The sequence below is a fragment of the Perognathus longimembris genome, chromosome 5 (genome assembly GCF_023159225.1).
Source record: "Perognathus longimembris pacificus isolate PPM17 chromosome 5, ASM2315922v1, whole genome shotgun sequence".
Lineage (NCBI taxonomy): Eukaryota > Metazoa > Chordata > Mammalia > Rodentia > Heteromyidae > Perognathus > Perognathus longimembris.
The window spans coordinates 83,598,246-83,622,713 of record NC_063165.1 but is presented as its reverse complement, the minus strand read 5'-3'; the positions used below and the strand labels follow the sequence as shown (position 1 = coordinate 83,622,713).

General features: G+C 60.2%; 2 protein-coding genes across 2 annotated transcripts in view; one reads left to right on the top strand and one right to left on the bottom strand.

Moving 5' to 3' along the window:
• Positions 1–16,957, top strand: part of Arhgef26 (Rho guanine nucleotide exchange factor 26) — a 65,452-nt gene extending 48,495 nt beyond the window's left edge. The window contains exons 10-14 of the mRNA XM_048345863.1: positions 2,207–2,361; positions 9,328–9,534; positions 16,278–16,345; positions 16,507–16,611; positions 16,815–16,957. Coding sequence (XP_048201820.1) covers positions 2,207–2,361; positions 9,328–9,534; positions 16,278–16,345; positions 16,507–16,611; positions 16,815–16,957 — 678 coding nt within the window. The remainder of the gene's footprint in view (positions 1–2,206; positions 2,362–9,327; positions 9,535–16,277; positions 16,346–16,506; positions 16,612–16,814) is intronic.
• A 1,764-nt stretch (positions 16,958–18,721) lies between these two features.
• The window catches only part of Dhx36 (DEAH-box helicase 36), a 31,385-nt gene continuing 25,638 nt past the window's right edge, over positions 18,722–24,468 (bottom strand). The window contains exons 20-25 of the mRNA XM_048347233.1: positions 23,883–23,966; positions 22,442–22,541; positions 22,250–22,340; positions 20,251–20,371; positions 19,514–19,666; positions 18,722–19,418 (exon numbers count right to left, since the gene is read on the bottom strand). Of these exons, the coding sequence (XP_048203190.1) occupies positions 19,233–19,418; positions 19,514–19,666; positions 20,251–20,371; positions 22,250–22,340; positions 22,442–22,541; positions 23,883–23,966 (735 nt within the window). The 3' untranslated portion in view covers positions 18,722–19,232. The remainder of the gene's footprint in view (positions 19,419–19,513; positions 19,667–20,250; positions 20,372–22,249; positions 22,341–22,441; positions 22,542–23,882; positions 23,967–24,468) is intronic.

The window sequence follows — 24,468 nt, the reverse complement described above, 5'->3', positions numbered from 1 at the left end:
GGTGGCGATCCATACACTGGGGTGAAGCCGTAGCAACCTGGGTCCATCTGGAGGGAGACCCCACAGGGAGAGATGGCCCTCTAAAGGACGCCTGAGCAAGCTGGCCCCGCCATGTGCTCGCTCTTCCTGTCTCTGCCTCTCCCTCTCTCTCTGTCATCTCCCTCATCTCTCTTCCTATCTCTCTGTTGCCCCTTTTGATCTTGGCTGTTCCTGTTAGCTAGTGGTCAGGTCCAAGTTATTGAGGCCTGGAAGTTCCCCCCAAATCCACTGAATAATGGCTTTTGGAAAGTGTGGGGCTTGCCATAATGTTTAATCTTCCTTTTTGGACTTACGTATAACTGAAGAACAACCTCGTATAAAACCCCTCTATAAGGTCTGGAACAAATACAGAGCCTTCAGCTCCTCCCTGATGTCCTCAACTTCCCATTTTAATCATCATTCCCAGAAGAGGATGACGTTTTCGTCTTCCCCCATTACTCCTCGCGTGATTTTGGCATCCAAGAACTTTGACTCATTTGATGGGTACAGACTTTTGTTTTAAATCAGATTTTTGGCACTGTGCGTTTCTGGTAACTAAACGAGAGAGAAAGAGACAGTCGTGAAGGCCCAGTCGTGAGTCTGTGGCGTGGGACTTTTCCGGTGGACGTGCATAAAGCTGAGTGAAGATACAAGCCGCGCGTGACTCCTCAGATACAGCCTTTTCTCTGAGATTATGATCGATTATTTTAGGAGGGCTTTTGTTTTTGCAATCCAAAGATAACACGATGCTTTCAGGGATGAATTTCACAGGAGAAAATTACCGTACAGTTAAGAAGGGGTGCCGGGTACGCTGGCCTGATGCCTGCCAATCCTAGGCACTTGGGAGTGGACTGTGGTTCAAGGCCAGCCCCAGCTGTTGGGTGATGGTGATGGTGCCGTCCTGGTGCTGAGGTCAGGTTACGAGTTCAGTGCTCCTTGGTCAGGGTCACCCCTTCCTTTGTTCTCCCCCACCCCCCTGGGCCTCTCTCCCCTCGAGGCGCACAGTTCATGTGCGAGGTGATGTTAGCTCTTCCCACAGGCAAGGCGGGCGAGGGACGGGGGGGGGGGGGGGGCCCGTGATGGCAGCCGCACAGGGGCGTAGATGCGAGCCCACGTGCCCCAGGCCAGCCGGGGCACAAAGCACGACACTCCACCTGAAAGCAACCTAGCATGGAAAGGGCCGGCTGCCTGGCTCAAGTGGTGGAGCACCTACCTAGCAAGTATGAGCCCCGGATTCTAACCCCAATATCCATCCCCCCCCTAAAAAAAAAGGAACAGGTGCTTTGAAGAAGTTAGTAACGTAAGAAGGAGACAAAACATACATTTGTGGAGGTTTTTCCTATTAAATAGCTTTAAAAAAAATGTATAAGGTGAATGCAGACAATTGGTTCTTCAGGTGGCTCCAGTTGTCTGGGAGGTTTTCTGGTTATGTTTACATTCTGGTTTGAGTTGTTCAAAGTAATTGCAGTTAGTATGTTAGACTCCAGTACTCATTATTTTAGACTTTAAATGGCTCCTTGTTTTAGTTTTCTCTTTTCATTGTTAAGTGGTAATAGACCGGGTGGCTCACGCCTATAATCTGAGCTAGTCAGGTCTGAGGATGGCGGTTCAAAGCCAACCCAGGCAGCAAAGTCTATGAAACTCTTACCTTCAGTTAACCACAGACAGGCCCGGGGAGGGGGCGGCGGTGGGAAGCAGATCTGTGGCTCAAGTAGTAGAATGCTAGCTTCGAGCAAACTCACTTAGGGAAAGCTTTAGACCCTGAGTTCAAGCCCCAGTACTGGCACAAGAGAAAAAGAAAAGAGAGTTCATAGAGTGGTCAGGATTTTATGATTTGGTAACATTTCCTCAACAAGCTTACATTTCATAATGTCGGGCTAATAGTTGACTATATTGAACAAAACAACTATTTTTCCTTGTCTGGAAGGATGTATACACATCTCTCTCATTGCATTTTGCAGCTTTAGTATATACCTATAGAGAAATGACCCCCCCCATAATACATATTAGTTGTTTGTGAGTTTTATATCTTTTAACCATCTTCCTTGGTGGTCCTGGGGTTTGAACTCGGGGTTCTGCGCACGGCAGGCGGGGGCTGTGCCACTGAGCCCCGCGCCCCGCCATCTCGCGATCGCCCGCTGAGAGGACAGGCGTTCTTGCTGCTAGCCCGGCGTGTGTCTCCCCGCAGCCCTTCCCGCTGGTCTCCTCCTCCCGCTGGCTGGTGAAGCGAGGCGAGCTGACGGCCTACGTGGAGGACACCGTGCTCTTCTCCCGCCGGACGTCCAGGCAGCAAGTCTACTTCTTCCTCTTCAACGACGTGCTCATCATCACCAAGAAGAAGAGGTGAGCCCCGCAGCGCCCGGCTTTCCTTCAGCCAGCCGCCGAGCGCCCGAGCCTGCGGACCCCGGGGCGTCAGCGTGCGCTTGTCCACACTGAAGCGCCCCCCCCCGGCCCTGTGGGCGCCCCGAGCCCCGCCTCCCTCCTGGGTCTCACCAGCTTCCGGGGTGGGGGGGGAGGCAGTCACGGTGCTGCTGCGCAAGCGCGGACCGCCGTCCAGCATCCGGGGGAACGGAGCCCCCTGGTTGGCATTGCTCTTTCTCAGCGGAGGCGGCTGCTTGTGTAACCGAGTCCTATCTCAGGTCAACACCCAGAAAACGAGACGAGCTTCCCCTGCCAGGACTGTCCTCTCAAACCATTCCCGCCTTCCAGACACACCCCCGTGCACACGCGCGTGGACGCACCGCCTTCCTCCGGGTTTCCCGTGAAGTCGCCCAGTACACAGGACAGGGGCGAGGCTCCCGCGGGCCCTGCACGCGTTGCGCGTCTCCTGCCTTGTGGACGTGGGTGACGCCCAGGGCCTGTGGGGCGTCGTCGCCTAGGGAATGGGGGCAGCCGGGATTCGTGGCTCGTGGCAGGCGAGGAGTGGACGGGATCGGGTCAGCAAGGCGGTCCCTGTGGAAGCACCCGGAAAATGCTCACGTGTGTCCCGGGGGACGCGTTCCGTGGCTGGTGCTGAGCTGCTGACGCGGCCGCTTGGTTTCAAGCTGAAGGGGAGTCTGGCGGAGCCTTTCTGTCGGATCTGACGAATGCTCCGGATTGCTCCGCTGCTTCGCCCTCTGGGTAAATGGGAAGTTGCTCTAGTCGGCCTTGAGATCTCCTGGATGTGTTCATCCGGAGGCCAATCGTTCTTTCTCATAATTAGGAAAATCGCATCTCTGCGTCTCCAAGATGAAGTTATTGCTCTTATCCGAGGCTACCTAAATGGTCCTAGTAGCTAAGTAAGTTTCATAAATAAGATCTACACAGAAATTACACTTGTTGTTTAATCTCGACGTTAGTTTCCTATGACAGCAGGTTTCCTTAGCGTTCTTGAAAATGTTCTGTTTGGGCCCAAATGCCCAAACCCTACACTTCTAGTAGTTTCCTTTCTCGGTGGGTCAGAGTTGGAAGCGATCTTTTGATGCAGACAATGAAATGAACACGAACAGTATCGAGCGAATTTTAAATATTTTCTTAATGTTGTTTTGAAGGTTACCATTTTGGTAACCTGGTGCTGACGTTAGGATACAGCCGTCCGTCCCCCTTGAGCTTGACGGTGACGGTAAACACGGGCTTGGTGTGTGCGGAGAGGCTGGGGTGTGTGGCCCTCCGGCTGCAGCGTCGTCACCGCTCATAGTGACCTGAGCCTGCATTACTCAGGACAGAAGACGCGCCCAGCCTGCGCCGCACCTAATTCACCTTCACCCAAACCGGGATTTTCTTGCCTCACCTGTTAGTTCAGCATTCCGAGGGCGCTCCTGAACGATGACAGCGCGTAGGCGGCCTGAGCAGCGTGGCGGCTCTTGTTCACGGCCTGGCTACAGCCTGTGGCGGGGGTGACCAGGAGCCCTGATGACCGAGCCCAGATACACGCACAGTACCTATACCCATGTGAGGACACAACCACGCCCGCTTCCCACGCCAGAGGCCACAGCCGAGGAGAGGAGATGGAAGCTTCTAGAGAGGCTGTAATTTAGACTCCACCATCAGCGGGGATAGGAGATGACTCGGGCCAGCTGTCTAGGACTGAGCTGGCCACCTACTGCCCGACCGTCATTCTAGGGACCAGGAAGCAGCTTCGCTGCTGGGGCTCAAGGGCTTCTTCTTGGTGTCCCAGCCGCTTCCTAGCTATGGGAGCAGGTCCTGGGAGGGGGACTGGGCCTCCCCAGCCCCCGCCCCCCCGGCCCCGCAGATCTGCAGGTGGGACCCCGGCGGGGACACGCCTGCGTTACCACCACTGAATGCAGAGCGGGTGGGACAGGGCTAGTGTCCGTGGGGGGTCTGCTAGGGGAAGAAGTTTTACTTTTTCTTACTATTAAAAGAAAGCTGAAAGCCTTCACTCGCTTCTCTGGGCTGTGTTCGAGGTTGTTCTGTGAGTAGCTCATCCTGCCAAATGTCAGAGGACACGCCAGGGGCTGGACGGTGCTCAGGGAAGAAGCGCGTTCTCCATGCCGGACTGTGACCAGACGCTTCCGGCACCACTGGAGCCGACCACAGGGTGGGTGCGGGGAGGCTAGGCGGCACCCCTGGGGGCCCCCATTCACGCCACCTCCTCCAGCTGCGAGCCACAGCCAGGGCACAGGCGAGCGACACTTAGGGCCCTTCAGGCTCTGCGTGTGGGCTACGAGTATGAAGACTTGGTCCCAGGCCCTGCTCAGGAGGCCTCGCCATGCAGACGCAGCTCTCGGCTCCACAGGCTTTGGACTGGGCCTACTCAGCGCTGTCTCCTCAGGCTCTCTCAGCGGAGCCAAGATTCCAGCCTCCTTCTTCTAACCTGCCGGGTGTCTGTTACAGAAAACTCTTCCTACAAAAGCCTGAAGCCAGAAAGATCCAGACGCTCAGTTTCTTTGTGTTCATTAAGTTTTAATGTGTCTTGCTAAAATATCTTCGTCCATTCTTGGTTGTCATTTAGAAGAAGAAAAACCACCTAGAAACTCATACAACTTTTGGTAGTTTAAGAAGCACCTTTTCAGCGCAGAATTTTGTGGAGAGCTTGCTGTCTGCACGTGGACTGCCAGTGGGCACGGCTTGGACTCCGTGGCACCTTCCCCTGTCTGCACGTGGACTGCCAGTGGGCACGGCTTGGACTCCGTGGCACCTTCCCCTGTCTGCACGTGGACTGCCAGTGGGCACGGCTTGGACTCCATGGCACCTTCCCCTGTCTGCACGTGGACTTCCAGTGGGCAGAGCTCGGATTCTGTGGTACCTTCCCCTGTCTGCACGTGGACTTCCAGTGGGCACGGCTTGGACTCCATGGCACCTGGCCAGCTTTTACAAAATCCACCAGATCACCACTGTGAGGCGAAAGCCCTCAGGTAGAACTGGCATGCTCTGCAGTAGTTCAGATACCTGTGGCCTGCAGCTGTGCTGGCTTCCTGGGTCCTGGCCAGGTTTTGTCCCATTTTTATTTTTTCCACAGGAATGCTCTTTCCCAGGTAGAAAACTAAAGTCTCCAGACACAGTCTTCCTGTGAAGAGCGAACTCCTTCCTTGGAAAACCAGCTCTGAGAAGATCGTGGATACAGGAGAAGATTCAGGCCCATGGTCTGAAGGAGGAGGCTTGTAGTACAGAGTCCATGGTCTGAAGGAGGAGGCTTGTAGTACAGAGTCCATGGTCTGAAGGAGGAGGCTCGCAGTAGGTTGGCCCGTGGTCTGAAGGAGGAGGCTCGCAGTAGGTTGGCCCGTGGCTGCAGTCTGCCCACAGGAGCTCGGGCCGTCTGTTTTCGACCTCTCACCCAGTGGTTGATATTCTCATCTATAAGATAGCGACCACGTGGTCATCTTCGTCGCGACGCTTGAGAGGATTAGATAAGATTATGTGCATCAAGCTCCCTGGACGACATAGCAAGACATTGTGTTAAACAAAGAAAAGTGTCTGGTGTCGGTCAGTGGTGCAGTGCTTGCTCCACATTCCCAGGGCTCTGGATTTGAGCCCCAGTATCACACACATGCACACACACACACACACACACACACGCACGCGCACGTACACGCACGCACACAGGCTCACAAGTGGAGCCCTTCTCAGTCAGGTGGGTGTTTTTGTCCTTTTCAGGGCAGCCCAGTGTCCTGTCTTGGCACTCTTTGCCTAGAGAATTGTCATCTCGCTAAGCATCGGCCCACCCATGGGGATTTTGAGGGGTGCAGGTTTTAGAAGCGCTAAGTGGGGAGAATCTCTTTTAATCTAGTGGACTCCTGGGTACCCCGAGGAAGCCGTGAAGCCCCCAGCAGAAAGCAGCGAGGTACGGAAGAGCCGTTTTGAAGAAAGGAGCCCTAGAAATGTCCGAGGCTTTAGGAGACTTAGCGCCAGGACATGGGGAGCAGGGGCAGAAGAAGATGGGTGAAGTCCTGGGTCGGGGGGGTGGGGATGGGGAACGGACTACCCTGACCTTGAGGACATTCACTGTCCCTGCGACGGCACAGCCGCTCACTCAAGACATTTGCCTCACACCTGCGGCCCGGCCGTGTGCGTGCTTTAACAAAGCCAGCAGAAAGGGGACTACCGAATAGGTTGAAAACACTCGCAACCACGTGGCGGGATTTACTGTCAGTCGGTGGCAGGTTTCAGTCACGGCCGCCGCGTGCAGACTGCGATTTGACGAGGAGCTTCCCGTTGCTCAGGGCTCACCCTGAGTGGCAGCCGTCTCCCGTCTCCGCGTCTGGGTGTCGATGACTTTTAAATGTTCTCGTTACACTCTTATAAAACTGATCACACAAATACCAGATGATCAAACACGTCAGTGCCTGCTATCTAGATTTACCGTAGCAATGTTAGGTGTCTCATCTTTAAGCAACAACCACAAAAGATAGAAGATAGTATAAGTCGCTTCGCATCGTCCTCCACTTGCTAAAGGGTCTATTGGTGGCTATTTGTGTGATTACGGCTGCAAACGTGTGCGTGTGCGCGCGCACACGGGAATGTGCACATGCCAACAGTTTGAGTTTAGGATGTTAAAGCTGTATTTGTGACGTGAGGCCTTCAAAGCTTTTCCTGATTTAAAAGTATAAATAGCACACAAACAGGTGCCTAGTGTGAGCAATTCAAGTCTTTATACAAATGTGAGAGCGAACGTTGGAATTACTCTGTAGTAATGCGTTTAAAAAGAGCAAGGACCAGAGACACTGTCCATAGCAATGTGAAGTTTGAGATTGGCTTGGGAAGGAGGGAAGGGGATGGATGAGGAGAGCCAGGGAGGGGTCCAGTCGAGGCACATGGAGATGGACACGTCAGAACCAGACTCCCTTGGATGACTAGTTGATGCTGAAGCAAACGTGGAAGGAGAAGAGCAGGAATGAGGGTGTCACTCTATGCGAGAGCGCTCCCCCACGGTGTGCAAGGCCCTGGGGTCCATCACTAACAGCCCAGACAGAGAAGAAAGCGGGCAGCTGTTCACAGGGAGGTGATTGGGTCATGCTGTATCGTGTTCGGCAGACCCAGACACTGCCTGACCGAGAAGGCCTCCTGAGGGAGAACAGCTGTGTTCTCCAGCGCTGGCTCATCTGTCTTCAGAAAGGAAGAACAGAATCCCCAGCGGCGGCGGGGACTTCCCTGGCCTCAGCACCTGGCAGGCAGAGGTCTGCGGCCCGGCTTCAGTGTCAGCCGCCGCTGAGACCCAGCCCCACGGGGGCCTGGAACCCTGCGAAACAATGACAGGATGTCTCCGGGGAAACTCCTCTGTGTGAGGAAAGGCCGTGTTGCCATTTGCTGCTTTCTGTGTGGTTCACTTCCTCCTTGAAGGATCCACATTGTGTCAGAGACTCCAAAGGCCATATGTTTGTGAGATCATGGAGACAAACATGCGGAAGTGTGATTAGCATCAGTTTCCCCTAGGAAAGGGGTTTCTTTCCTAACCCGCCACGGTCGGCTCGATAGGAGTGAGAAAGCAGGAGACATACCCAGAGCTGCAGAGAGTGCCATTCGGTTGTCAACCCTCCCCCTCCAGCTGCTCTTCTTCCCCTGTCCTCCCCCTCCGGCACTACTGTAACTTCATGTGCATGGAGGAAACGGGAAGGACATGGTGTGGGGGGAGAAACGGCAGGGCCGCTGGGTGGAGCCCGGTAAGTCTGCATTGGGATTAGAGAGAGGTTGCATATGCTGGGAATAGCCATGGTATGTCCATGGATGGGTGGCCCTAAGAGTCAAAGAGCAAGATCACTGGAGATCACCGATACCACAGATCCCCAGAAATCCCTGAGATCACCCGAGACCACTGAGATCCCCAGACATCCCTGAGATCAGCAGAGACCACTGAGATCACCAGACATCCCTGAGATCACCAGGGGTCACTGGACATCACTGAGATCACACACACTGGACATCACTGAAGTCACTCGATATCACTGACATCACTGGACATCCCTGAGCTGACCAGAGATCACTAAAATCACCGGACATCACTGAGATCACACACACTGGACATCACTGAAATCTCTGGATATCACAGGGATCACTGGACATCTCAGAGACCGCTGAAATCATTGGACGTCCCTGAGATCGCCTGAGCTCATTGACCACTGGAGATGGCTGAAGATCCCTGAGCTCACCGGACATTACTGCAGATCGCTGAATGTCACTGGGGATCCCTGGCTATCATTGCCGATCGATCACTGAAATCCCTGGACATCATCGCGGATCACTGAGGTCACCAGAGATAACTGAGGTCGTTGAGATGCCTTGGAGGTCACAGAGTCAAGGACCTGGGGGTCCAGGTCAGCAGGGGTGTCCTCAAGTGGAAACCCCAGAAAGCAGTGCTGGACGAGGCAGGGAGTTGGTGCTGGACAGCTCTGGTGGAGGGACTGCACCCCTGATTCTGTGGTGAGAGCCTGAAGGATGGACTCCCAGGCGAGGCCTTCAGGTGCGGGCAGCGGCTCCAGGGTCCTCTGTCCCCTGGAGGAGAGAAATTCGCCCGCACGAGGGCCAAGGGAAGGCACAGAACCAGGCCCACCTTCAGGTGTCCGGACTTGAGCTGGTCATGGAGGGAGGTGCTCGGAGCTGCGGAGGTCGCTTCGAGGGCCGAGGGGGAGAGCATCCCGGGAAGGCAGGAGTGTGGAGGCCCGGGGCGGCCCGGGGAGGGGCATGGCAGGACTAAGCCCCACGGCCTCCGACGCGGGTGGATGGGAAAGGAGGGAGGGGTGGCTGGGTGTCGTGCTTGACGCGGAAGGCACCGGAGCGCGGGTGGTCATCGTCCCCTTTGCCGCCCCCCCCCCCCGGGCGACTCGAGACGCCCACGCCGTGGGCCTCCCGGACCGCTGACCTGTTCTTCCCTTTCAGCGAGGAAAGCTACGTGGTCAACGACTACTCGTTGCGGGAGCAGCTGCTGGTGGAGCCCTGCGCCGGCGAGGAGCCGCCCTCTCCGGGGAGGACCGCGCCCGCCGCGCTGCACTGCAGGCAGAGCTCCGCCAGCCGCCTCTTCACGCTCACCGCGCTCAGCAACCACGCCGGCGAGCGCGTGCGCATGCTGCTCGGGGCCGAGACGCAGTAAGTGACGGCGGCCAGCAGCCAGCCCCCCCCCCGCCCCCTGTGTGGGGAGGGCGCACGGGACGCACCGGACCCTCCGGGGCCCCGGGGGGGGGCGCTCCCCGGCTCCCGTGACCCCGGCTCCCGTGACCTCCGGCACCTGTCAGCATTTGTTCTCCTCGCGAGTCCCTGATGCAGGCATGGTGGGCAAGCACACAGTGTGTGGCCCCGGTGTCCAGTGCTGTGTGGAGGGCGGCGTGGCCCGGTGTCCAGTGCTCTGGGGGAGGGCGGCGTGGCCCGGTGTCCAGTGCTGGGGGGAGGGCGGCGTGGCCCGGTGTCCAGTGCTGTGTGGAGGGCGGCGTGGCCCGGTGTCCAGTGCTGTGTGGAGGGCGGCGTGGCCCGGTGTCCAGTGCTGTGGGAGGGCGGCGTGGCCCGGTGTCCAGTGCTCTGTGGAGGGCGGTGTGGCCCGGTGTCCAGTGCTGGGGGGCGGGCGGCGTGTGTGTGAGGTCTCGGGGCGGCCGAGGGAGGAAGCTGCCCCTCTGGGAGCCCCTGGCCCTGCGCTCGGCTCCGCGTCGTCCCTCCGAGAGCAGTGTCGCGTGGGAAGGTGGGAGCGGTGGGAGCGCCATGCTCTCTCCCTGGGACGGGCGTCTCTTCTAGGAAGGTGTGCGTGTTGTCGCGGAGTCACACGGGAGTGAGTGTGGACACTGACCTCCCTCACAGCACTCCTTTGTTTGAGGAGAACAGCTTTGTACAAAATGGGACTCAATTTCTTTTTAAAAAGAAGGAAATAAGAACAGGGAATAAAGGCCAGCTTTGGCGTTTACACAACTGCAGAGATGAAAGGCATAAAAAGAAACAGTTTGGAGATTAGTATGTATGCAAAAATTCTGGAGATGCTTCAGAAAGCAGCAGTGGCCTTTCCTCGCGAGGGGAGGGGGGCAGGGCCGTGGACTTGCCTTTCCTCGCGAGGGGAGGGGGGCAGGGCCGTGGACTTGCCTTTCCTCGCGAGGGGAGGGGGGCAGGGCCGTGGACTTGCCTTTCCTTGCGAGGGGAGGGGGGCAGGGCCGTGGACTTGCCTTTCCTCGCGAGGGGAGGGGGGCAGGGCCGTGGACTTGCCTTTTCTCGCGAGGGGAGGGGGGCAGGGCCGTGGACTTGGCTTTCCTCGCGAGGGGAGGGGGGCAGGGCCGTGGACTTGCCTTTCCTCGAGAGGGGAGGGGGGCAGGGCCATGGACTTGGCTTTCCTCGCGAGGGGAGGGGGCAGGGCCGTGGACTTGCCCGCGGCCGGCTCTTCCCTCACAAGGACTTGCTTGTTCTTCGTCCGGGCCTTGCCAGCAGCCTTTCCCGTTTCCCGTCATCTCATTCATAACTTATGAAAGCCCCACCATTTGTTCCTTAGATTATTCCAAGGAAATAGACGGAGCTTTCTAGTTGGTTTTACCCCCGCACTTTACCCATTCCCGGGACCTGCTACGGCACTTGCTGCCCTGCCTGCCTGTGGCCTTGCTGTGGACTGAACAGTACGGCCACGCGTAAACCTGTGCCTGTGACTTACATTCATGGTGAATAGCAAGAGAACCTTCCAGAAGGGGGAAAGAGGCAGTGGTCTCCTGGGGCACAGACGGGTGACTCTGTCATTCTGTTTCCTCACCCCCTCTTCTGCATTCTGTCACAGTTGGGAAATAAATTGGCAAAGGTCCCAAGACACTAAATAGAATTGGCATTCAAAACAATATATTACACCAACATTTAATCTCCTTAAAAATGGTGGTTTTAAAACACTAGCAAATCGATTAGACATCTGCCTGTATGTACTGGGCTGCCCCGTGTGTGTGTGTGTGTGTGTGTGTGTGTGTGTGTGTGTGTGTGTGGCCATTTAACTGATGAATGATCATCTAGAGCTGGACATATTAACCAGGTGTCATGCAGCGATCAGTGTCGCATGTATGTTGTGTGATGTTTACGTGAGGTTAGTTATATTTATTTATTTCCTAACTACTCGTCAGTTCTTTGTTCTGCGGGTTTCTTGCGGTGTGTGCAGGACACACGCCTTGCTACTTTAACATCTGCAGGACGCCTAGGTTAATGTGTCGGCTTTCTCCACTCCCTGTCTCATTGAATCAGTGCAATCCACCCACAGGCTGGTTGGGACTTCCGGCCCGTGCAGCGCCGTGGGCCAACCACGTATGACCTTGGAATCCTCCTTCTCAGACCTCAAAAGGATGGTGTTCACGCCCAAATATCCCCTTGTTTGGAAAACCGCGTCAGTGGAGGCCACGTGGAAAGACAGAGGACGCCAAGTCAGCGTGGGGGAGGGGAGCTGGGGAAGAAGGACTGGCGGCGTGTGTGACGCAGGCGTGCAGGAAGGCTCCCAGAAGGCCAGAGGACAGCGCTGGGTGGGCGCCGATGTGCCCGGCCCAGAGCCGGCCACAGGGCGGAAGCAGAGGGCCCAGGGCGGCCTGGAGAGAAAGAAGACGACCCCTGAAGGAAGTACTCACGCTCGGCTAGGCCGCCACAGGACTCGGCCCCCCCAGGATCAGTCCTGGGCAGACCACGCTTCCTGAAGTGCTCCGTTCACACGACAGCGTCTGCGTGAAGCCCGACTCCATGGAGAGCCGTGGATCTAGGAGATGAAGCATTGCATGCCGGGACGCCCCGCCCTAACTGTAAATGTTCAACACACATTTGCATAGTGCGCACACGTATCTCACGTGAGTGTCACACAGGCACGGTGTGTCTAAAGTCACTCGGAAAATGAGCTGCTGTCCAAGTTGGAACGGAGATCCACGCCGCCGCCCTCCTCCATGGTCTCCTCGCCTTCCAGGGTGACCTCCTTGTCACCCCCAACCTGCCCACCTCTGTCGGAGGGCCCTGGACCCCTTTGAGACTGGGATCCAGGGGCATTCTGGATGCTTCTGTGTCTGAACAACGCTCCTCTGTAAGTGAGTGCATTTCCGCTCCCCACCCCCAGGTCCTCACTTTTGAAACACCCGAGAGCTTGGTAACACTCTCTCTGTCTCTCTCTGTCTCTCTCTCTCTGTGTCTCTGTCTCTGTCTCTCTCTGTCTCTCTCTCTGTCTGTCTCTGTCTCTCTCTCTGTCTGTCTGTCTCTCTCTGTCTCTCCACCAGCCTTGGTGTATTACAAGCTTGGCTTGCATTGTCGTGTTCCCTTGTGCGTGGAAAGCTCACGGTGCTGTGGGGAGTCGCCCCGGGTGAGCGTCGCTAGCTCGTGTGGACGGAAGGCGCTCACGGGGATCGGCACGGGCGAGCCGGCCTTGCGCTCCCAGCCAGCGCTGCCCCACGTCACGCGGCCCCCGCGCTGTGGACGTGCGTGGCACGCCCTAGACGGCCGCCCAGAGCCTCCCTCGTGCCGCTGGGGGGGGGGGGGGCCGAGGCGTGAGGACGCTTGCCACGGCCCGGCCTCCCGATCGGGCTTGGAAGACTCTTCCTGCTCCTCCTGTGGGTGGCTGATTCGATTCGGCGCCGGAGGCGGGGACACGAGAGGCTCGAGGCTCGCCCACAGCGTCCCAGACGCCACCCCCCCCCCCCCCCCCCGTCGCGACGGCGGCGTAGGCGCACGTGTGTTTCGTGTAGGCCGCAGCGGGTCCCCCGAGTTGCATCTAGACCGTCGGGGAGGCGCGTTCCCACCGCCGGAGCGGCAGCCAGCCTTCTAGAAGATCCGTTCTCCACGAACGGGCTCGGCACGGGGGGCAGCACACACGGACCGTGTTCCTGCGACACGGCGGCGTTTAGCCCCTGGTGGGGTGGAGGGCCGAACCCCGAGGGCCGCGGGAGGCCGAGGAAGTGGGCGCCGGAAGACCCGCCCTTTCCACCCACCCTAGCGACACTCGGGACACTCGGGACACTCGGGACACTCCAGCGACACTCGGGACACTCCAGCGACACTCGGGACACTCCAGCGACACTCGGGACACTCCAGCGACACTCGGGACACTCCAGCCTGCGGGCGACGACAGGACACGGGCTGGGGGGGGGACCGACGCGCTCGACGGCCCGCGGCTGGGAGGGACGCCCTGCTCCCAGGGGGCCTGGAGATGCAGGAAAGCCTTGGAAACGGAGCCGTCAGATCCACGGCGGGGGGGGGGGGATCCGAACTAAAGGCAGCACCACGCAGTCCACGTGTGTGAAGACAGGAGCAACAAGGAAGGGCCCCTCCCTCGCCCCGCGCGGGGCAGGGGGGGGGCAAAGGCGGGGCGGCAGCTCAAGGCTTTCTCCTGGGTCACGGGGGTCTCAGCTCGAGCTTGCACACCGGGTCACGGGGGTCCCAGCTCGAGCTTGCACACCGGGTCACGGGGGTCCCAGCTCGAGCTTGCACACCGGGTCACGGGGGTCCCAGCTCGAGCTTGCACACCGGGTCACGGGGGTCCCAGCTCGAGCTTGCACACCGGGTCACGGGGGTCTCAGCTCGAGCTTGCACACCGGGTCACGGGGGTCCCAGCTCGAGCTTGCACACCGGGTTTGCGGTGTGTGCATTGCGCTCGGCCGTGCTGGCGGCTGGGAGCCGGCGACCCCATGCCGAGTCTCCGCAGCCGGCCTGACTCGGGTGACTCGGGTGCGAGGGGACGCCGCGGAGGGCGGAATGACGCCCAGCCCGTGGCGCGCCGCGTTTCTCCGCCCGTGGCACACCGCGTTTCTTGGTTGCTGCGTCGATGGTTTCCAGCCCACGCCGGCCTTGCACTAGCAGCCCTCCTGTCCCCGTCCCCGTGCCGGCGGTACAGGTGTGTTCACGGCGCCTAGACACGCAGCCAGGGGGCCCACTCGTGCTGCTCCGGGCGAGGGGCCGGGGCCGGGGCGCAGGACGCTCGCGGCCCGCCGTGTTTCACACTGTCCCCGCCACTCGCGCGCCTCACGACGGCGCGTCCGTGTGCTGGTGCGCCTTACCGCTGCACGGCCTCTCAGGTGTGCGCCCTTCGGTGCCGGGGGAGGGGGAAGGGGGGGGTGGGGGGCTGTTGGCAGGGCTCCCGAGGGCCCCAGGGCAGGAGGCGGGGGCTGGGCCAGGGCCGCCCCTTCCAGCCGGGCCACAAGGGCTCTCTGGTTGTGAGGATGGGAACCCAGCGGGGGCCGGCGTGTCGGGAGCCTGAGCTCCAGGCAGCCCGCCGGGAGAAGGCGGCGCTGAAGCGGCCTTCATCCAAGCCAGGCCTTGCCTCCATGCACATCAGGTGGGGCAGGTTCCAGATGGTTCCAGATGGTTCCAGAGCTCTCCTCGAAGGTAGCCTCAGGGCTGGTAACACCACCACCGCTCCTGTGCTGAGCCCTTCTTGCTGGAGACGCTCTGTAGGTTCTCCTGGCCACCAGCTCCTTTGTTAGTGAAATCCTGGTTAGCTTACAATAGTTCTGTGTTGTTCGTTGTGGGACTTGAACTCAGGACACGGTCCCTGAGCGTCTTTCCTCAAGGCTAGCACTCTGTCACTTGGAGCCACAGATCTATTTGTGGTTTTCTGCTGGTTCACTGGAGACAAGATTCTCACCGACGTTCCTGCCCAGGCTGGCTCTGAACCATGACCCTCAGCTCTCAGCCTCCTGAGCAGCCGGGATGACCGGCGTGAGCCCCTGGCTCCCGGCTTTGCAACTGGGTTTGTAGTTTGGAGATTCCAGCTGTGCCTGAGGGAGCCCTCGTCCCCCCAGCATGGCCGCGGCTCGGGGTTTGCCCGAGGACCGTTGGTTGCAAAGGAAGTCACGCCGTTCCCTGTCCTTGCAAACCTATGGTGAGCCCCTCCACCTAGGAACGAAGGGAGCCGGTCCCCCAGCTTCTGTGCAATGTGTCTGCCGCCCCCCGGGCACAGCAGCGCCAGGCCCGGCTCCATTCCTCCAAGTCGGCTTGTTTGCTCGGGGCCCACCCCCCACCCTCCCCCACTGCCTCCCCGCTTTATTTTCGTGTCCATTTGTGGCAGTAAGGGGTTTGAACCGCAGTTCTTGTGCACAGGCGGCAGGCGGCGCTCTGCGCCACCCTCCCAGACCCCCTTTTCTTCTTGTTCGTTTCTGTGCCAGTCCTGGGACTTGAACTCAGGGCCCGGGCTTTCCCGCTCAGCCTGGCTTGCACCGTGATGCTCGGGTCTCAGCCTCCCACCCCCCCTCCCGGCAGCTGATTGTTCTCGAGCTGGCCGCGTGCGTTCCTGGGTGTGCATACCTGGGTGTGCACACACGGCTGTGGGCGGAGGCTCAGCTGCACGGAGCGGGCGGGGCCCGGGGCGAGGGGGTGTGGCTCGAAAGGGGCGTGGCAAAAAGGGGCGTGCCCCTGGAGCGGGCCTGGGGAGGGGCGTGGCCGCTGAGAGGGCGGTGCCAGGGAGGGGGCGTGGCGGGGGCGTGGCCATTGAGAGGGCGGTGCCAGGGAAGGGGCGTGGCTGGGGCCTGGTGTGGGCAGGTCAGCCCAGCCCTGCGGGTCTGGTGCCAGGACCGGTGCCAGGGGGCCGGGAGGAGCTCGGCGTGCCGGGCCTGGGCCTCGAACCCAGGGCTTCCGGCGTGCTAAGCAGCACCCCGCCGCATTCCCAGCCCCGGTGTGTTCGATCTTCAGGGGCCGGGCACGCCGCGTGGCGCGGTGGGAGCCGGGCCGCGGTCGACACGTCCTGCGAGGCCCGTGGGTGGGGCGGGTCGCGGCCTCTGGGCAGCCTCCCTCTCGTGGGGAGGAGGAGGGCCGCCCGCCCAGGTCGGGGGAGGGCTTGTGTGCACTGCTTGTCCGGCCCCCCCCCCCCCGTCTCAGCGGCGTGTCCCCGAGCCCCCCCCCCCCATCCGCGTGTCCCCTCTGTTCAGGAGCGAGCGGGCCCGCTGGGTGACGGCGCTGGGCGGCGGCGGCGGGAGGCAGCCCCCGGACCGCACCGGTGAGTTCCCTGCCCCCCTCCCCCCAGCCCCTGGCAGGGCAGCCCTTCGCCCGCTGCTCCCGTGGGTGCCCCGAGGACCAGGCCCCTGGACGGGAGCCCCGCCCCGCCCCGCCCCCCGCCCGGCGGCCGCGCCCACCGAGCCCCGCGTCCCCCGCCCGCAGCGCTCACGCAGGTGGAGGTCGTCCGCTCCTTCACCGCCAAGCAGCCCGACGAGCTGTCCCTGCAGGTGGCCGACGTGGTCCTCGTCCACCAGCGCCCCGGCGACGGTGAGTGCGCTGCGACCCCGCCCGCCCCGCCCAGCACCCCACGGCCCGGCGCCCGCCCCGCCCCCGCCCCCGCCCCCGCAGGCCGGCTGGCGGTCCGCGGAAGCCTTGGCTGCGCCCGCCCCGTCCCGGGCCCCCCGCGGCCCCCGCAGCCGGGCCTGCGCGTGCGGGGCGCTGGGGTCCCACGGCGGCCGTTTGCCTTGCAGGCTGGTACGAGGGGGAGCGGCTCCGCGACGGGGAGCGGGGCTGGTTCCCCACCGAGTGCGCCCGGGACATCACGTGCCAGGCGACCATCGACGAGAACGTGGAGCGCCTGGGCCGCCTGCGGGGCCTGGAGACCAACGTGTAGCCGCGGGGGGGGGGGGGGGGCGCGGGGCCCCGGTCCCGGAGGGAGGGAGGCCCGGGCTGCTGCGGGGCTTCCTCAAGGCCCCAGGGCGGGGGAGCCCAGGCAGGAGGGCCCGTCCCCCCTCCCCCCCCCCCCGCCCCGCCCCGCCCCGGGGACGCGGCGCGCGCGTCGGGCAGCTCAGCGCCTCGGCCTCACCGCGCACTGATTGACCGGCACGCTCCACAGCGGCTCTCCCCCCCCCCCCGCCCTCGACGTGCGCGAGAACAGTGTTGTATTTTTAAATACTTTGAATTGTACAGTTCCTCAGAAAACGAAAATGCCGTTTGTGTTCCAATAAACGGAGGCCGCGCGCGCGCTCCCAGCCGCCTCGTCCCGATCATTTCACTGGGCGGCTCCCGGCCGATGGCTCTCGTACCGAGGGGCTCCCGCGCGGGGAGGGCGGCCACGTCTCCGGATGTCTGTCACACACACCTAGTGGATCCATGTTGGGGGGGGGGGGCAGGCCTGGAGCGGAGCGGGAAGGAAGCGGCGGCCCCTCTCTCCCCAGGCCGTGGGAGCGGCAGGGCAGAGCCCTTTGCTGGACGGGACAATGCAAAGCGCGCAGGGCAGAGCGTGGGTGGAGCCCCCAGGGGGGGGGGACGCTCAGTGTGACCCCGACAGCCCCCAAGCTTTGCCTCCCCTCCCCGGAGGGATTCCAGCTCATTCCAGTCCTGGCAGAGAGACGCTAGCATGGCGGGGGGGGGGGGGGCGCGAGCAAAATAAGGTGACACCGACAGGCAGCAGGGAATTTAAGGAACAGCACACGTCTATCAACAGCAGAGTGGAGGGAGGGCACAGACCTGGGCCTGACCTCACGTTGGATCATCACCGGGAGTCACGGGGAGCCGGGGGCTCGCGCCCAGAATCCCAGCCATTCAGGAGGAGGCCGGGACCCCAGAATCCCCGCTCCCAGCCAGCCCCTAAGAACTTAGCTACGAACCACGGGGGGGGGGGGGAGCCAGAAGTGGAGGTCTTGTGCTAAGTGCGCTCGGCGTGAGCAAGGAAGCTGGCACAAAGTCCTGAATCAGGTCCGGTTCGGCCCCGCCTCGCCCCCCGCCCCCCCATGCGCTTTCAAGCCCCTCGGGTGTGGGGCGTGGGGCTGTCCACGATTCTGACGGGACGGCAGGCCGGAGGCGATCCCAGCGGCGGGGAGGGCGACCACGAGCGTCCCGACCGCTCGGAAACGCACCGGCGCCCGCGGGAGCCCAGTCCGGAACAGGCGGCGGCGCGCGGGCGCCCTCCGGCCCCGCCGGAACCAGCCTCCTGGGGAGCCACGGGGCGGCGCGGGGCCGGAGGGGGGCGCCGGGCCCGGTCCTCCCGCCCAGCCCCGCCCCCCGGGGGAACGTGTGCGGCAGCCGGGAGCGCCGGCGCGCGTTTGCAGTGACCTTCCGCACGCACCGGCAGCGGCATTCACTGACGCGGGATGGCCGCCCCCGGAGCTGCGCGTGCGGGCCGGCCGAGCCCGGAGGGGGGGGCGGGGAACGGGCGCCTCCCGGTCACGGCGTGTCGGTCCCGGCCGCCTCCTGGGGCGCGAGGGTCCGGGAGGGGCCTCGGCTCCCACTCGACGGTGGAGGCTTTCGCAAACGTGAAAGGTAGGCGTCCCGCGCGGCGCGGGCGAGCTCTCGTGGCCGGGGGCCCTGGCGTGCCCGTGGGGTCCCCGTGGGGTCCCGCCCGCCCCAGTCCACTCAGGACAGCACCCTGCCCGCCCCTGGCGGCCCCGTGGCCTCGGTGAGGAAGCGGAGCCGGGCGGCCGGGAGGGAACAGAAAGAGCACGAAGCGGGGCGGGGCGCGGAGGTCCTGGGGGGCGGGAGTGGGCGGGAAGCCGCCGCGGGCCCAGGCGCTGCGCACCGCACCCATCAGCGCCCTCGGGACACGCAGGACCCGGAGGCGGGAGGCGATGGATCGTGGGCGGAGGCCCGGGCGCTTTATTAAACGCGGGGCTGGAGCGCCCCGCGGCTGCGCGCGCCTTCCCCGCCCCGCTCACCGCCCCAGGCGGCCGCTCCGGGGCCGTGGACGGCCGTGCGGCGCTCGCTGCGGGCGGAGGCGGGTTTCCCCTAGGAGGGCGGACGCTGGCGGGCACGGCAGTCACAGACCGCCCGCCCGGGGCACGGGGGGGGGGGGGGGGTGTACGGGGGCACGGGACGCATGCGCACTGGGCTCCGCCCCTCCCCCGCGGGCGGGCGGGCGGGCGCCGGGCCCGGGTCCTGGGGCTCGCGATGGAGGGCGGGGGTCCGGGCCGTCAGCTGCTCCAGGCGTCCTGGCGGCGGGGCGGCAGGCTCCGGGGCACCGCCTTCTCCTGCGTCTTGATCAGGTCCAGGATGGCCGAGAGCACGGCGCAGTCGCGGGACGCGGTGTCCTTCCAGTCCACGGGGCGGGGGTTCTCGATCTTCTCCTGCAGCAGCGCGTCCAGCTCCTTCCTCAGCTCCTGGGGTGGGGGGGAGGGCGCGGGGCCGTCACGCACGCCGGGGCGGTTCCCGGCCCCCCCCCCCCCCCCCGGGCCGCTCCCCGCCGCTCGCTCGCCTTCACCAGGTGCGCGATCCGGGCCGGGGACTGGAACACGATCCACTCGTCCACGGCGATGGTCTCCTGGTCGTTGTCCTTCTGGATGGAGATGTCGCCGCCGAAGAACAGCAGGCAGTACGGGGAGACCTCGGTGCAGTCGTACAGGTAGATCTGGGGGCGCACGGGGCGGGGGCGGGCTCAGCCGCCGCGCTGCACCCCCCCCACCGGGAAGCGCGCGCGGCCTCCTCCAGGGACGGTGGGCGTGTGCGTGCGTGCGTGCGTGCCCGCGTCACGCCGACCGCGCACGGACGTGGCTCGTGAGCGTCCCGGGCGGTCAGGAAGGCCTCCCTCCCGCTGTGCTTCAATCCCGAGGGCGGCGCCCAACACCGAGAGTCAGAGGCCAAGAATTAGGAATCGGAATCCAGAAACACGGAATGCAGACGGGACCCGCCGCCCACGCTCCCCTGCCCACGCTCCCCCGCGCGCCCGCGCCCCACGCGCGGGCCAGCCGCGCCCTTCACACTCGGCGAAGAAGCCGGCGCAAAGCCCGGGGCCCTGCGACGCCCGCCCGCAAAGACCTGGGCCCGATTCGGTGCAGCGCATCTGCTCCCAAGGCCACGACCCCGCCGGGAAGGGTTCCCGGGGCACGTCACGGGCTGGGCCGGGGGCGCGGGCCCAAGCCGCGGGGTTACGGGGCGCTGAGCCGGGGGCGCGGGCCCAAGCCGCGGGGTTACGGGGCGCGGGGCCGCACTCACACTGCTCGTCCTCATCTTCAGGTGGTAGATGAGCCAGTTGTAGCGGAAGTCCGTCTGCTCCACGTTCACCGACTTGGGGTGAATTGCAACCAGACCATCGGACTTGGTGTGAACTTTCACCCTTTAAAACCAGAGTTTGAAAGTAAGTCTCGGGGCTGGTATTGTGGCCTAGCGGTAAAGTGCTCACCTGGCAAGCACCAAGCCCTGGGTTCGATTCCCCAACACCACATATACAGAAAACGGCCAGAGATGGCGCTGTGGCTCAGGTGGCAGAGAGCTAGCCTTGAGCAAAAAGGAAGCCAGGGCAGGGCTCAGGCCCTGAGTTCAAGCCCCGGGACTGGCAAAATAATAATTTAAAAAATAAAAATCTTCAATACTGTTCAACAGGGATGTTTGGTAGCCTGATTTTTTTTATCGTGTTAATTTCTTCTATTAGGAAAGCACCCCTCTAAGTTGTGTGCGTGTGTGTACATGCACGCAGCTCTTTTTGCTCAACGCTAGTGCTCTCCTTCAGGCTTTTTGGTAGCTAGTAGAAGGTGAGTCTCATGGACTTGCTGCCCTGGCTGGCTTCAAACCATGACACTAAGATCTATGCCTCCCAAGTGAGTAGCTAAGACTATAGACACGAGCCACGGGCACCAGGCTTTTCAAGTTCCTAGAATTCATACTGCTCACACCAAGATCAGTTGAGATTCGTTATGCATAAGAGAATGAGAAGTTCCCTCTCCTCACCAGAGTCAGTGTAACCCAGGCCAGGCCAGCCCGCCACCCGCCAGCAGTGGGCGGCAGATGGCGTTGGAGACCGGACAGGCAAGGTTTTAGGTTCAGGGATCCTGTGATCTGAACCCCTATCTGACAGTGGAGGAGGAAAGCAGGCAGACAACATGTGAACGCGTGATAGAAACCTACCGAAAACAGCTGTGGCCTGCAAGACAGGCTTGGTGACCCTCTACTCTAGGACACAGCCCAGCATCAACCCAGAGGAAAGCAGAGTTTCTCATCCCCCGTGCCAGGCAGGACAAGAGGAAGACAGCAGTGCAGACAGGTAGTTGTATGAGGTTAGAGGCAAAAATGGAACTTGGCAAACTACTGACAAGCAAAGTACGGGGGTCACTGAGGACATGGAAATGCAGCCACAGTGAGAATTCACCCAGAAAGGAGCCGCTCGGCAGTGCAGACCCCGGGGTCTGGGCCTTACTCCTGGGGAGCTGGGCCGCACACTGTGTGACCCTGGCAGGACCCCGGGGCTCCCAGGACACATTCGTGGCATCCGTCCTGACCTACGGAAGCCGTAACCTCTCCAGGCCACCCAAGTCCGACACTGGTGCCGGGAGAGATGCCGGCCGTGTTTCCATGCTTTTAGTCCCAGGCTCTCCACGGCATTTCCAGTGGCTACACGGTGGGTTCCTCGGTGCTGCTGCGCTGTTTGCTACGAGTGCTGTTTGCCATCACGTCCTTAGGATATACTTCTCAGGGCAAAGTGTGCACCAGGCAGGGCGCTGGTGGCTCACCCCTGAAGTCCCCTGGCCACTCAGGAGGCTCAGATCTGAGGATCACTGCCCACCCTGGGCAGTACAGCCCACTCCGTGAAACTTCTATGTCCAATTAGCCAACAAAACACCACAAGTGGAGCTATGGCTCAAGGAGTAGAGCGCCAGCCTTGATCATAAAAGGCTATTTGTGTACCTACTTACTAGCTATGTTTTATTTTTCAAAACCACTATAATTTTCTTCAAGAAAGTATTTGCCAAAAGATCCACTTTGCAAAGACATAAAGGGAAAAAACAGAAAGAAAATCGACTAGCAATTTCTACTAGGGCAATTTCTACTGGTTTCTTTGGGACGAGCCGGTCTCCACAGAGGGGCCCCCGCGGCGGCCTGAGGGCAAGGCGGCCTTAGGCTGAATGGTCAAAACAAAGTGGCAGTGCGGATCCTGTTATACCATAGGCTTTCCAAAGTTAAAGACACGCAAATACTCATATTAATCTTCAATGCTTACATTTTTCTTTTTTTACCCAAATTTAGTCGAATTTTAGCAACTTTAGGATATAAACCCGCACAGACGACAGCTTTAATTATCTTCTCATTATCTATTGGAAGCGGGAAGGCAGAAAAAAAAAAAAAAACAAAGTAAAACACTGAGGCCGTGGGCCGTGGACGGGGGCCAGCAGCAAACCACGCCGGGCTTTACCTGAGTTGATATTGGATTTGGGATCCTTGGGGCTCCTGCTGCTCACAAACCCGGCCCCCAGCAGGTGCTCGGCGAACTGCCCCTTCATGTCATGCAGCATCTGCGGAACAAGCAGAGCCACAGCTAGCGCACGGGCCGGCCACACACACCACAGCACGCCACGCCGGGCGACCCGCGGGCGCGCTAGCGATGCCTGAGGGGAACTGTGAAAACCAGAGGCAGGAAATAAAGCGCTTGCCACATGAAAAAGCGATTTCCATCAACAGACACAACACGGCCACGCCCACTCGCCAACTGTACTGTCCACGGCAGCTTCTGTGTTATACCAGAGAGCAGCGGTCTTTCACAGAAAGCAAGCACAATACTCAAGAACTATACTAGACCGACAAATAGAATTTTCAAAACTGCTCAACTCCCCCTTGAAGCTTCTGTCACCCCAAGTCTTAAGAAATAATATTAACTGAACAAGCGAGACTGTTTATACATACATACAAGCGTTCAAAAGAAATGTATCCTAACAATGAGATCAATTTTATCAACTTTTTATAAAAAAGTACGTCTGAGTCAATTCATTTCAAGCTACTGAATGAATGTGAAAGACCACCTAATCTCCACCTTATAACCACAGGAGGTATTTTCTAAACAGTTCCTTCAAGTGCATGACATCACAAAACAATTGTTGTGAAGGCACTAAACACACCTTTTATGAAAGGTGACTCTAGGTGAGTCTCCTAGCGACTTGCTTGCTTTCGGACCACTACCACTTTCAGTGCTGCTCTGCTTGTGTGACTGCCGTCACTATTTTGAACTAGCACAGTATTTAAATACTGATTCAGCACGCACCATCTGAGATTTTCTCTCTAATTCCTCTCATCGTCTGGCAGGCGACATTGTGCTGCCAGTGAGCTTTTCAGTGTTTTCTTAATGCTTGACCCTTGTGTTCAGCCAGTTTTCATGCTGTGGTTTGTTTCATCCTTTCCCTTTATGGGAAATGGCCCCTGCCTCTGGATCACGACTCGGGGGTAACGCCACACAGGGACCCCCACCGTGCCCGTGAGGGGTGGGCCCTGGCTTCTGTGATTCCCCGAGCCCCTCTCCCACTTACTGCCCCGTGGGCGTGCCTTTCTCCAGGTCACCTCTGGTGAGAGCTCGGCCCTTTCAGTTCCTAGCTGTTTCCTGGACGAGCACTCTGCTGGGCAGCTCGGCTGACAGTCCTCGCGTCCCCTCCCGTCTCCTCCTCTGGCTACAGTCTCTTTCTGAGCTGCAACATCACTTCCCAGTCTGCTGACGGCCAGAGGTTTGCTAATTCTGCTGATGGTTTGAGATTTGCTAACTCATACAATACTTTTTCACTTTCCACGATATATACAGCTGTAGGAAATAGATTCATATCTGCACGAACCTAGCACTATACAGAAATTACTCAAAGTACTCACGGTACCTGCAGTGTGTTTGAAGACAGAAAATACTCCCAGCAGTAGTCCTTTTCGTATCTGAACCCACGACGCCTCGCTTCTTCCCACCCCTGTGGGGCAGAGAAGGAAAATCTGTTTATGCCACTCCCTGAAGCTCGGACTGCTTATGACTTTGCACCTGTGCAAGCAGTGTGATGGGGCACGCCGATGGCCCTGCCACTCACAAGGCAGTGTCAAGGATCAGTAGGAGGCTGGCCTGAACGAAAGGGCGCAAGGCCCTGTACAAAAATCAATCAGAGCAAAAGGGATGGAGGAAGGATGCCTGGGATTTCTATATAGGTGTTGGTCCAAAGAGCACATTGGTAAATTTTTCCACAATTATTTTCAGCTTCCTAACTAGTTTTCTTAGAAAGCATCAAAAAGGGGAAATAGACAAACCGAATAAACTCGAAGGAAAACATGCAGTACAAAAATACAAATGGAGGTACAGATAAAGATAGCTCCTCTATAAACTAAATTGCAAATTACAGTTCAGTTTTAAGGAAATAACTATTTACTTAGGAATAAGACTAGATTTTCCAAATCAAAAATACCTTCCTAATCTAATTACGT